At 34.7% G+C, this 12,770-nt stretch overlaps 1 protein-coding gene across 1 annotated transcript in view; it reads right to left on the bottom strand.

Moving 5' to 3' along the window:
* LOC109040160 (uncharacterized) overlaps positions 1–12,770 on the bottom strand; it is a 52,698-nt gene continuing 39,928 nt past the window's right edge. Inside the window, exons 32-35 of the mRNA XM_072297270.1 lie at positions 11,193–12,182; positions 8,022–8,098; positions 7,090–7,259; positions 1–6,356 (exon numbers count right to left, since the gene is read on the bottom strand). Of these exons, the coding sequence (XP_072153371.1) occupies positions 6,130–6,356; positions 7,090–7,259; positions 8,022–8,098; positions 11,193–12,182 (1,464 nt within the window). The 3' untranslated portion in view covers positions 1–6,129. The remainder of the gene's footprint in view (positions 6,357–7,089; positions 7,260–8,021; positions 8,099–11,192; positions 12,183–12,770) is intronic.

The raw sequence follows: 12,770 nt of genomic DNA on the forward strand, positions 1-12,770 counted from the left end.
TGGATTAATTTGACTAAAATCAACTGATTTTATTTTCTGTTGCAAGATAACACAGTCACAAGCTCTTTCAAGTTTTAATAACACAATACAAATAATATCCATGAATTTGTCTAGATTGTTGCAAATTTGAAATTTGCTTACAAATAGATCTCATTTCTTTGTAAAAATTTAAAATGATAAAATATTGGTACACATCCAATCTCAGAAACATTCTACGCAATAAAAAATTTAGATTAGGAATGTATTACAAGACTAAGAATCAAAAAATGTTCTGGAACTCTGACTCATGAAAATTGGCTCTCTGAAATTGTGAATACCTTGCATGCAGCAGGGATTTTCGATTTTACACTTCATTCTTCCATAACATTTTGCAAGAGACTTAATGCTAGCACTGGTTTTTCTTAAATTAATTTGAGAATGGATCTCTGAGTTGTGCCTAAGATAGAGGCTCTAACCTACTAGCATGCACCTGGGTATGACCAATCACACTACTGTGATCCGCTACAAAATTTCAGGACAAAAACAAGGTTCTAAAAAACATGATGGTGCGACTGGGTGTCTCTAAAATCAACTCTTAAGCTGAAGAATGTTCTTGAAATTGAGGACATATTGGAGAAGCACAAACTGCTCTGATGGAAAATTCATCCCTCTATTCCCTCATTTTCACCTTGTAGGTAACTGGGTTAATACACGGTTGCAGGGTTGTCATGATTGTAGACTAAAAATCATCATCTTGAGACTTGGAGTGGCCGCAAAAAGTGGCAACCCTGCTGGTCTATCTGACAGAGATAAGGCCTTAAAGGCTTGAAAATGTTGCAACATTCCAAAATATTGACAGACAATTTATTCATTCATTCAAAAATGTATTCAAATTCATGCTGACGTTGTTTATGAATTAACTCTATGATTTGACAAAAGTTCCCTCCATTTTTTTACTTAAAATATGAAAATTTTAAGGCAGAAATAAGTTGTTAGCTAAAACTTTGGAATGCTGCAACGCAGCCGAATTTATCTAGCTCTCAGTCATATTATTGAGCTTAAGAGTTATTTTAAAAAAAAAAAAAAAAAAAAAAATGCTATCATTACACTTCTTGAAAAATTTCACAAAACAATAAATGGTAAAATTGAAAATCTCTGCCTCATGTAGGAAGTATGTTAAAGATCTGAAAGATTCTTAGTTACAGAGAGCGAACAAAGGCAAGGTTTAAAAAAGATCAATTTTTACAAGAATACACTCTTAAGATTGAGCATCATTCAACCCATTAACATTGGCCTGATTTTTGGATCCATTGAATTGGCTTGAAGAAAAATACTCTGATAAATAAAAGAAAAAATGATACTTTTAAGGATGTGTAAAAGAGGAAAATTCAGTTTTAAAAAAACTCTTCAGTATATGGTTTAAAAATGAAACAAAAAGTCTGAGTTAGATGTTGCTGAATTTGAATAAAATTGAAAATTGATGGGTGCTTGATTCTAAATAAAATTTACAAAACATAATTTTTTCTTGTTAGGGTCCCATCACATAGGCTTATTAGTTATAATTATACGTATGATTGCTGAGTAAACATAAATAATCAGGAACAGAAAAAGTGCGATTTCATTATTTTCTGAGGTGGCAATGAGGCAGTTACATTATTTCCTTGATTGATTTTTGGGAAAGAACATAAAAACAGAGTACCTAAATTTTCCAGTTTTGAACTCAATGAAATTTTAGAAAATGACTTTTAAGGTCGTCATTAATCCAACCTCAGTTCAAACGGACAAACATCAAGTCAACAGATTTTGTTATCTCACTTATAATGCAACCAAAAATCATGTATTTCAACAATGCTTGCAAAGTAATTGCTGTTTGAAATAATTATTTTTGCTGTTTTTTTTTTCTTTATACCTGAAATCGTTAGTTTGTGAGCTAAGTTCCTAAAATGTAATGAGAGTATCTCGTAAACACAGGCATGGACCGTACAGCAACGACACTAGATTGGATTCACAGTGGCCAAAAGCATAGGTTGAGCTGCATGAAACGTCAGAGGCTTCAGGCCAAAGAGAAATGCTCTTTTCAATACCACAACTTTAGGTCTCTTTTCCTTTTTCCTTTTCCTCTTTTCTCCTTTTTTAAACCTATGTATTTTCAAAGCACAGCCTTGATCATGCAACAGCCCCATTCTGACAATTCGCCCCAACCAGCTTGAAAAATAGATTTCCAATGTTGGAAGATAGCAATGAAAAGCGGAAATGGAACTAAACTGTTTTTACTGAAATTAAAGTATGGCTCACATTTTCAAAGATTTGATAACTTAGCAAAAAATTATAAAATTTGCCTTGCAAAGAGCCACTAACCAAGGATCCAGGGGATGACCGGACAGACTGAAGATGGAAACAAGTATAGTGAAAATGCCTTTTTACTTCTGAGGTTTTTTCTTGTTCAGTTTTCTGTAGAGCTATGAGGAACAACAATATGACTGGTCCTGTAAGCCTGTCCTGTAAGATTCATACATTGCAAGTGCATGCTCACTTGACTGATATGAGAACATTTTACAAACTCTTAGCACCATATATTTTTATCTTGATACTCAGAGTGAAATTTTGGAATGATTGCTCATTTATCGATATATTCGACTTGACCATCATTGAAAAGATGAGTCCAAACTACGATGAGAGGAGCGAAAAAATAGCAGAAAAATATGAAATTTCTTTCATCACACTAAGCTTTGATCATACAGGTTAAGAGAAATCTTAATCTATTCAGCCGTGTATAATTCGTATCAATGGGAGCAGAATCCAAGAATCAGGTCAGGAAGATTATTGCATTGACAAAACTTAACAATTAACTACTACTAAGACTAGCTGATACAATAGTTAAACAAAATAATACATGATACACAGAATAAGTGATGTTCGAAGTCAGCATGATACAAGCTGTATCCTAAATAACACATTAAAATTATTACACTTATTTCATTTTGAGCTAAGAAACCTTCATAATCCAGAGCCCTTTGTCTCCAAAGAGTTTGGTAAAAAGACCTTCGCTCTTCAAAGACTAATAATCTCCTTTGTTATTGACTCAGACAGGGAAAATTTTAAACTCTTTGACAAGTAAATTGATTACAAGTACATAAAAAACCTTAGTGATGAAACTGGGAAGGAAAAGGATGATGAACAAACTTAAACTCGCTGAAATTAAGTCTGCAATTTCATCTGAGACTATGGTAGTGCCTCTATTTATAAGCCTCTTCATATTTAAATCAAAATTTAACCAAGAATCGTACAATAGTCACAAGATGCAACAACTGCGAATATTAAAGTTAAAAAATGAGCAGACGAGCTTATCAATTGTATCACAAGCTTTGCGGATATAACTTATCGTTGAGCGCTTAAAAGCTACCCCTGCAAAATATGGGAATTGCACATGCAAATGTTTACAACTCCGAACAGGATTAGAAAGACACTCTTCAAAATTTTATCACATTACCAAAGCTCTTGTCAAAATTCAGACCCCTCACCTAGACTCTTTGGCACACAAGAACTCAGAGGAGACATGTAAACTAGCGTAAAGCTTACTAGCTTTGTTAGGAAAGACAAGGATTTCCAACAAAAACAGTTTAAACAACTAAAAATAAAAATGCATTCTTCGCTAGCACGGTCATCAATAAAAAGTGTACACTCCTTCTCTCAAGTCCCCGGTGTTTCAGTTCACTACCGATAAACCCTTCGCTCCACCAGTTGAGCAATTGTTTCCCTATCTTACCACACATCAATTTTTGCTGTTGTGACAATCATGTCTGGAAGATTAAAGAACAAAAACAATTTTATTTCAGGTCGAATTTTTGCGAACCCCCCGTTGCGTATGGCTCTTTTAAGCTTATCTGTGCAAACCTTGCAACCAAAACACGATTAATTTTTGTCTAAATCCTCCATCCATGCTATGAAATTAAGATAAATTAAGATTTTACGACAAGTTTGCATGTTTTGCTTCAGAAACACATCTTACCAACATAGCTTGTTGTTACCCCTTTTAAAAGAATGTCATTTTTTCAGCGACGTTTGAGAGCTTTATCAGGGTGTCTAGTATTATTTTATTTTGAAAAATCCTGATATTTTCCTGATATTTTGTAAAAAATTCCTGATTTATTCATCTTGAAAATTCCTGATATTTTCCTGATTTTTGATGATGCCTTCACTATACGACACGAGCGCTACAGGTGAGAAATTATTGGAAACAAAGACGGCGCGACGACTCGACCTGGCACGGTAGGCAAAAAGCAGTAAGACTTCTCCGCTGAGGAGATTCGCGTAAGAAAAATTCCTGATAAAACGTCCGATTTTCCTGATTTTTTCCTGATACTTTCCGGTTTTACCAGTTTTTCCTGATGATAGACACCCTGTTCATAAATGACTGTTGAAATTCTCTAATTCAGCTGGAATTTTGCGCAAATCCTTTTTCTTAGGAATTGGCCCTGATTGGTCCGGTTGGAATTTTCTTAAAATCACATGCGTGCAGTAGACTTCCAAATGCATATAAAGTGTACCTCCTTAAACATGCCTGATTTACACCATGACACTATGTACTCTACGTACAATAGACAGACTGTTATAGTAATTTTCCGCAGCCTCAAATCATTTTAAGTAAGGGAATAACATGCATAATTTTAAAATAATTGCCGACAGTATAGCAGTTCATTTAAGTAGGCTACCCTGAAGTAAAATTACACACTTACTATTCTAAAATATCGAAGTGTATTTACACAACCTAGCAATCTTGCTTTCCACACTCTTTTCAATAGCATTTGCACCTTACACAGTTTCAAAATTGGGCAACCTGTTCATTTCTGATATTCAAAAACACAGAACAAGCGTTCATACTAATTTTACTAGTATGCGCAGTGAATAAGATAATTTATCTATTTCAAGCTCATTGAGAATACTCTAGGGTGTAAGCAAGGGAAAGAAAGTCCTCAGTGAAAAAAGGGGATTGCCATTCGAAATTTTCAAGTTCAGGGGTCAGATGGCCTGTCTCAAGCCCACATGGAGAAACATGTGTGTTACCTTCCTTTGATATTACAAAATCAACCCTCTTGGAGGAATTTCGAGTGGCAGGATATCATTTAACGGTCTTTATAATGTAAAGCGGAAGAAATGTATTTTCTTTTTTTATTTCTTCTTTAATTTCTAAATAGTAGAAATAAAAGAGAAATGACCCAGTAAAAAAGCTAAATCTTTTGAAGGAAGTGAATTTATTTCCTCAAAATCAATTTGCACCTTAAATTTTTTTGAAGATGATAATTAGGTATACAATTTCACTAGAAAGTTAGGTCTTTAAAATAGTTTTTGATCTACCAAAAATCGTAAAGATTCCAAAAAAGTATCAGCCTTCAAACTTTCAGTAGCATCTACTACAACAGTATTAATTCTGCGGTTGTTCAAAAGGTGCGTTCTGAGTTAAACTTTACGTATTTCTTCAGGAAATAAATTAACAAATTATCTTGCATACCCTCACTCACCCTTAGAATAACACTTGATAAGGAGCTGCAGTACTACTTTGCAACACCAAAAAGTGATCGGTAGATTTATTGGGTCTCACAGTACTCAGTACTCATTACTTATTGATTACCATTGGTGACCTGAAGTAGTTGATTGTGGCATAAGAATAATTGATGCCATCCATTTCTATTTGTACAAAAATTAATTTTAAAAAAGAGGAGTTTGTTAAGTGAATGGAACATTGGTTCTAATTTGACGACTAACTTCTGAAGAGCTCTCCATCTTCAGCAGGCACCTTTATATATCTAAAGTGTTACATACGCTTAAATATAAAACAACAAAAATATCTAAGAGTACAAAAACCTCTGATTTTGAGAGTTTACATTGAAAAAAAAAAATTGAAACTGAAAATTTGAGTGTATACATAATACATTAATGAAGTTTCTATCAATGAGATACCCTTCTGTTCTAGATGTTTGTATCAGTATCTCTTAACACGAAACAAAGGCTGAAATTGCCTAAAATTGGAGGCCTGTTTTCAGGTCTTAAAACATCAACAATTACCTAACTTTCAACTTTTAAATACTAAAATAAATAAATAAATAAAAAAAAGAAAAAGCATAAACGTGGGCTGGAACTTGTGACATATCATTACCTTGGCTCATGCTCAGGCAAATCTGAAGGGGCACAGTGGGATGGAGAGTCATAAACAAAGCGGAGTGCCGCAGGCTGTAGATAAAATGCTGAGCCGCGCGCATACTGAATGACACTTGGCTGACTTGATGTATGCGTTGCAAAATCATTCGCAGAGTTGGGACAAGATTCAGTGGGACTTTGGGGTGCAGTGCTGTAGCCCTCCAGGCTACCTTGTCCACTTCCTAAGAAAAACAAAAAAAAAACAATAGCAATCGTTGGGATGAAATATGTAAAATGCATTTCAAAATTGTTGGTAAATTTAAAAAGTTGACAAAATTAACACCGTTTGAAAACCACGTTATGAGGAAATGCAGGATAGTAGACCCACCTCCTTCCTGTTGAGCGTGCATTATGCATGTCTGCCTAACAAACCACTTGGTAAATGCTTCTCTTCCCTTGGAAATATGTCACACTTTGTTGGATCCCCCTCCTCCTTTGGTAAAAAGTCGGCTTTTTTTTATGTATTTACCAAAATTATAAAAACATTTTCAGCCAATTATTAGTGTGACTTTATGCACTATAAAACCCCTCTCCCATTACAAACCATGGACACAAGCTCACACCTCTTCCCTGCCCTCAAAACATGACATAATTCACAGATGGACTCAGAAATTTACTAGATGATTACTACGAGTAACTATAAAACGAAAGCGTACATCTACACATTGCTTCTACAGCGCTCTACTTTTACCACCTAAATGGGTTAAACTGTGACTGCAATTCCATTAAATCTTCCTCCTCTACTTTTAAAGTAGGGTAGTGATTTTACAGAGAAAAATTGGTGAATCCAAATGAGGTATGGTTCATGTCATAATGGGTCGTACTCATGACTAAAGTTAACAGGAAAATAATTTAGCACCTGTTTCTTTTTAGTTTTTACTAAATCTAATCGCATCGCCACAGTAAGTAACTTACTTGAAGAAGATGGCACAGAAATAGGAGTAAGCGTTTGATACAGTAAAGCCATTGGCCGTGAGGCATACTGCGAAGGAGGAGACATTGGGTAATCCGATTCCATTTGCTGTGATAACGCCTCGATTTCCTCTTGATGCTTGCGCCTCAATGATTCAAGCTCCAGCCTTTGTCTGAAATGGATACAAAAATAATTAAAGATATGACTGGATAACTGAAAGTAATGGAAAAAGAAAAACTTCGACAATTACGTATTCAAACTCCTTCCAACTAGAGCGACCTCACCTCTTCAACTTTACATTTCCAGATCTTTAAACTTGAGAACTACTAGTAAGTACCTGATGACACTTGTAAACCAGTCCCTCATTTTATCAGCTACCTGAACATTTAATGGAAAACTTTTATCGTCAAGCTAAAATTACAAGAGCTATTTTGAAAAGGCCTCTAAGAAAAATGACTGAGTCAAAATTAAAACACAGTGAGTTAAAACCAATAGTGGATTGGAAAAAAAAAAACTATCCACTTGAAATTCTACCTGACTTTCTCCAGCATCTGAACCAAAAGAACAAAGGCCTTCAATACTGCAAGAGTTAAGGAACTGTTTCCCTAAATTATAAGGACTTATTTAATGATTTGCAACTGAATATTTAGGGCAAATGTAGAGGGATCATTTTATAATTATATCAACCTGAAGGGGGAAGCAGAGAAGGACCGTATCAAACAACCTTGCTAAAAAAAAAAAAATAATAATAAAAAAAAAATAAATAAATAAATAAATTGCAAAATAGGTATAGAACAGGCTGAGGGGATAGTACCTTCTGTAAAAAATTCTTCAATAATACACATTTTCCCCCTCCTTTCTGACGAAGAGATGGTTTTGTGTACCCTCAACCCATCATACTTGTAAGAAGTAGAGAAGAAAAAAGAGGGCATACCTGTGAAGAAGATTTGATAATAATTCTTCGTACGACTGTTTAGGACTAGGATGGCCAAAACTTGACCCAGGTTCGTGCTGTAATAAAAAAATATAAAAATAGATGATAAAATAAATAATATAGATAATAGAAATATTAAACAGATAATAAATATATATAATAACATTTTTACATGAACAACAAGGGTAAAAAGGAATAATTCGTTGTATGCATAAGTTTTAACCATGAATACTACAAACTCTTTTTAGGAGCTTTCATTATTAGTTCAATAAGACACTAAAGGTGTGAATGTGAATGTCCTCTAAAAAGCGGGCAAATTAAATCGATGAATTCATGAAATGTGAAATAAAGTATGACGAGCTTACACACTTGCAAGTCGGAGAATTAAGTATCAAAATTGACTATTGAATGCATACTTTTTTAACGCGGAGCAACATTAGAAGTGCATTAACTTCCACTTCCGCATATTAACTTTAAATTCGTTTTCTTCTACTTGGCACAATAATTTTTACATTCATATTGAACAATTAAATAAGATGAGATATGCAAGGCATCAGTGAAAGTATATCGATTACCTACGAGCCAAAAACAGCTTGAACGACAATTTTTTTTTTTAACTTGTTTAACAAAGATTTCTCTTACTAATTGCACAGTAAAGAACACATTCCCACTACAAGTTTAACATTTTTACTATAGTCAATTTTTTCATGAAGGAAAATTAATGGAAATGTTTCTAAGGTTGCAACATTTAGAGAGAAAGAGACAGAGAGAAAAACTTGATTCCCCCACTTCTCTTATATCAACGGTGAAATTACCAGACCACATATCTCGTTTGCGGTGTTTAAAAATCTCTGCCGCCATTTTATTTATTGAAGGAGAACAAATCAATACCATTCCTTGAAGTTTCCACAGAGTTTTTCCGCAAAGAGAAAAAAAATCACGGAGATTTTCAAAAATTGACTCTCAGTAGTTTTCCATTTAAAAAATAAAGTGTGACACGAAATCTACAGCGTTGTAAACCAAGATACATGGTCTGGTTGTTTCACCGTCGATATAAATTGTATCAATCAGCATGAAGAGTTATTTAACTGTGCCACCAAGTGAAATTTTAGGAGACTTTAACTCTATGTTTTAAGTTTAAATACAGCTCATGAATGTCTCTATCTTGAAATGAAATTTTGCGTTGCAATCAAAATCTGAACGAATTTCTTGATAAAGTAAATCATAATGAGAGGCATCCTGAGAAAAAAATTGTTCAAATAATGGCAGACTTTCCCACAAATTCTTCAATTTCAATATACGTGTTGCTTTTTTAAGGTGTCTCCGATACCTAAGCTGCATTTAGCTCGCAAGACCATTGAAGGAGAAACAGAGAGGAACAAAGCTTCCATTTTTTAAATTCTTTAAAATTCAATTTCTCTAAAATATAGTGGGTAAAAATTGCAGTTTGCTGTAAAAAATATACAATTCGAGCAGTGGTGATTCTTGACAGATGGCAACACTTTTTATCAACCACTTAAATATATGTAAAACAATCGAATATTGGTGAGGCAGCTTGCCTAACCTAAAATCGATATTTTTAATGGGTTTAAATAGAGAAAAACCAGTCTTGCCAACTTGCAAAATCTCCACTGCTCTACAGGAATATTCATGTAGTCCACCATATTTTCTAGCACGAAAAATAAGCTAACATTTACTCGATTGTAGGCGGTAAGCAACTCTCTCAGTAAATGGGTGTGGGTCATTTTTCTGTAAAAATCTCCACAGTGTAACAACAATTAGTTCTAAACAACTGCAATTTTTCACACTCACTAATTCTTGTGGGTTTTATAAGCCAAAATAATTTATGAGTGGGGTACAGGTCAACTGTTAATGCTGATTTATTTTAAAAACCAATTTCCTTTGTAGGCATCTAAAATTTTCTCTCATGCCCCTTTTGACAGAGGAAGTATTTAGCTGTGTTATGTTAAGAATTCATGCAGTGATGAAAGCTAACAAGTAAGAAGTAGTAAGTCTGGCAGATGCAGGTGGGAAAAGAAGGCATCTTCATAGGGAAACTTCTAAACAATTATTTTGATCACATGCACAAACAGTTAGTTTCGTTTCATGAACACCAACTTCTTGCACAGGTCTTAAAACTCTTTGAAGACTGAAAAAAAAAACAAAAACAAACCCCCTTACGGCTCATTTCTCAAAGAGGTAAAATTTCATGCTGGTAAAAATTAATGTAACTTTGAGTGAAAAAGAATTCCTGAGGGTATATCTTTCTATCACAGTGGAGCAGAAAGAACTGACTTTTAACAAAGCTGTCTCTTTTTATTAAAAAGCTGACTTCTGGTGCTGGACTTTTAAAAAAAGTCCAGCAAAATCAGTAAAAAAATTCTGTTCCTAAATCAATTACTTTAAGCTGCACTAACGCACTAACGAATTGTTAGATACCTCATTCACACATTCTTCATAGAAATCTGTTCCCACTTTCTCATGCATATTTAATTGATTACAGTTCATTCTCATCAAAAAACACGTAGGATATGAGATAGAACGTAGAAAGTACCATGAACAAACAGTCAAAATTGGGGGGACAGTTAAGGTCGGGGGACAAAATTTTGTAAAAGGTAAGTTTCAGGATATGTTTGATGACATAAGGATACAATATAAATCCACAGAGAGGGTTGTCTTAGCATATACATATATCGCCGATATCATTCAATTGGAAATGTGTAGTTCCCTTGCAAATGGCAACAAGTGTATCTCCAGTCTTACCAGATATAGATTTGATGAAAGTAAAAGAAATAATAATCATGTACACCCTGAATGTAGAAAAACTGTTGGAGTTCGTACCTGTGATAATTTAATTCTTATTAATAAATAAATAAAAATAATTACTGGCAAACAAAAGATTCGGTTTCATAGAGTGTCAAACTGATGAAACATCTAAAAGCTGAACGTCCAAAAGAAGACAGAAAGTTGACAAAATTGGATTAGGCCAGTCTGACACCGTATTTAAAGTGTATTAGAGGTTTATTTACAGAGTCAAGTTGTACTTTTGATGACAACATTTTTTCAGTGCGACACATGCTTCAAATAGGTCCATTGGCTGAAAGCAAAGAAGATTCAAGTTCCCCAAATGATTAGTTCAAAGCTACCCTGAAAAAAAAATAAAGCTCTTACCCGTTGCATCTTCTTTGGCTGCCAATACTGTAGGTTCTTAATTGGGTAATTAACTGGTGTTGTTGAGAATTTATCATCTGGTGCTTGATGAGAAGAGAAAGTCAGAGAATCAAACCCTGAGTCTTTAGAGTAGCGTGACAAATCATTCCAGCTCCGCGTTTTGAATGACGCAAAGTGTGGCAAAAGAGAATCTGGATATGCCCATCCCTCAAACTGACTTGCATTAACTTTCGACACGTCACGTGTCCGATCGACACAGCAATTTTTACCACAGACTAGCTCGTACTTGGAGGGTAGATCTTGATTCGGGACTCTTTTGTGTAAGTAGCCACCATGCACTGTGTGGTAAACCTCATGGTTTGAAAAGAACTGGTCATAAATGGGTTTGTCTTTAACCAAGTAGTTTTCATTATTTATATCAACCATGCTTTTTGCTTCTCGGATTTTTGCCCGCAGGATATCCCGTGGCTCAATTGCTGAAGCCTGCCGCAGCATGCATACTTTCGAGCCGTAGCTGTTTTTTCTTGAGCGGAACAGCAATGCTTGCTCAGAGTTGGCGTAGTTGTTCAAAACATTATCACTCGGCCATCGTTTCAACTGCTCACAGTCTCTTCGTCTCTGTTGACCTACCTGTGCATGCTCGGTTGTTGGTACTTCCTGCTGTAAAGATTTGACACCAAGGAGGCCTGTCTTCCTTTGTCTTTGCTGCGACACTGATGGAAAGCCACAACTGTCCACAGAGATCTTTCGCTGACTTTCGTTTGAAAGGTTCATTCCACTTTGAGCACGGCGCATATCAGGTTGATAAACGGACTCCAGAATTGTGCTGCAGCATGGGTTGGACTGGATGCTGATTTTTCGACGAATAGATGACTCGCACTCAATTTCTGGATTAACAAATGGTGAGGGGAATGTCTGAGTGCTTGCTGCTCGGTAAATGTCACAGGTGGGCGAGCGCCTATTACGTGGACTAATTGAAGTGGGCACCGACTGTATTAAAATGTAAAAAAAATTTACTTCAGTTAAGGCAGAAAAGGGAAAAAATTGTATTAAAACAAAAAAAAGAGGAAAAACTTAAAGAGGTAGGACAAGAATGGAAATAGGAACAGTCACAACAATAACTGTCAAGAGATAAGGTGGGCATAATGAGAAGAAAAAAGAAGAGAAAAACTCATAAATTATAAAAAAGGAAAAGAAAAATAAAGAAAAATATTCCTAAAACAGACATATTTCCACCTGGATTATTTTGCAACTACATTTATCCTTCCTTGTTAATTTAATTTGTTACTAAAAACTTTTTACAAAAAAGAGTTGGAATAAAATTAGATCATTTACAATCGAAGCCAGAATCAAATTGTTATATAAGATAAAATAAATTATAAATAAGACAGTCAATATTTGAAAGAGAGACTACTAAATAGCAAAAAAGATTGCATCGCAGCAATAAAACATGTTATTCGTAAACTTGTTCCTAATTTGCTGCAAAAACCTTCAAAACTTGAGAAAATGAACTTGCTAGTCACTAGAATACTTGGATAAGCCAGACAAAATCAAGTAATAAAGACTGCGCAGTCAGTG

Source organism: Bemisia tabaci, chromosome 2 (assembly GCF_918797505.1).
Source record: "Bemisia tabaci chromosome 2, PGI_BMITA_v3".
Classification (NCBI taxonomy): domain Eukaryota; kingdom Metazoa; phylum Arthropoda; class Insecta; order Hemiptera; family Aleyrodidae; genus Bemisia; species Bemisia tabaci.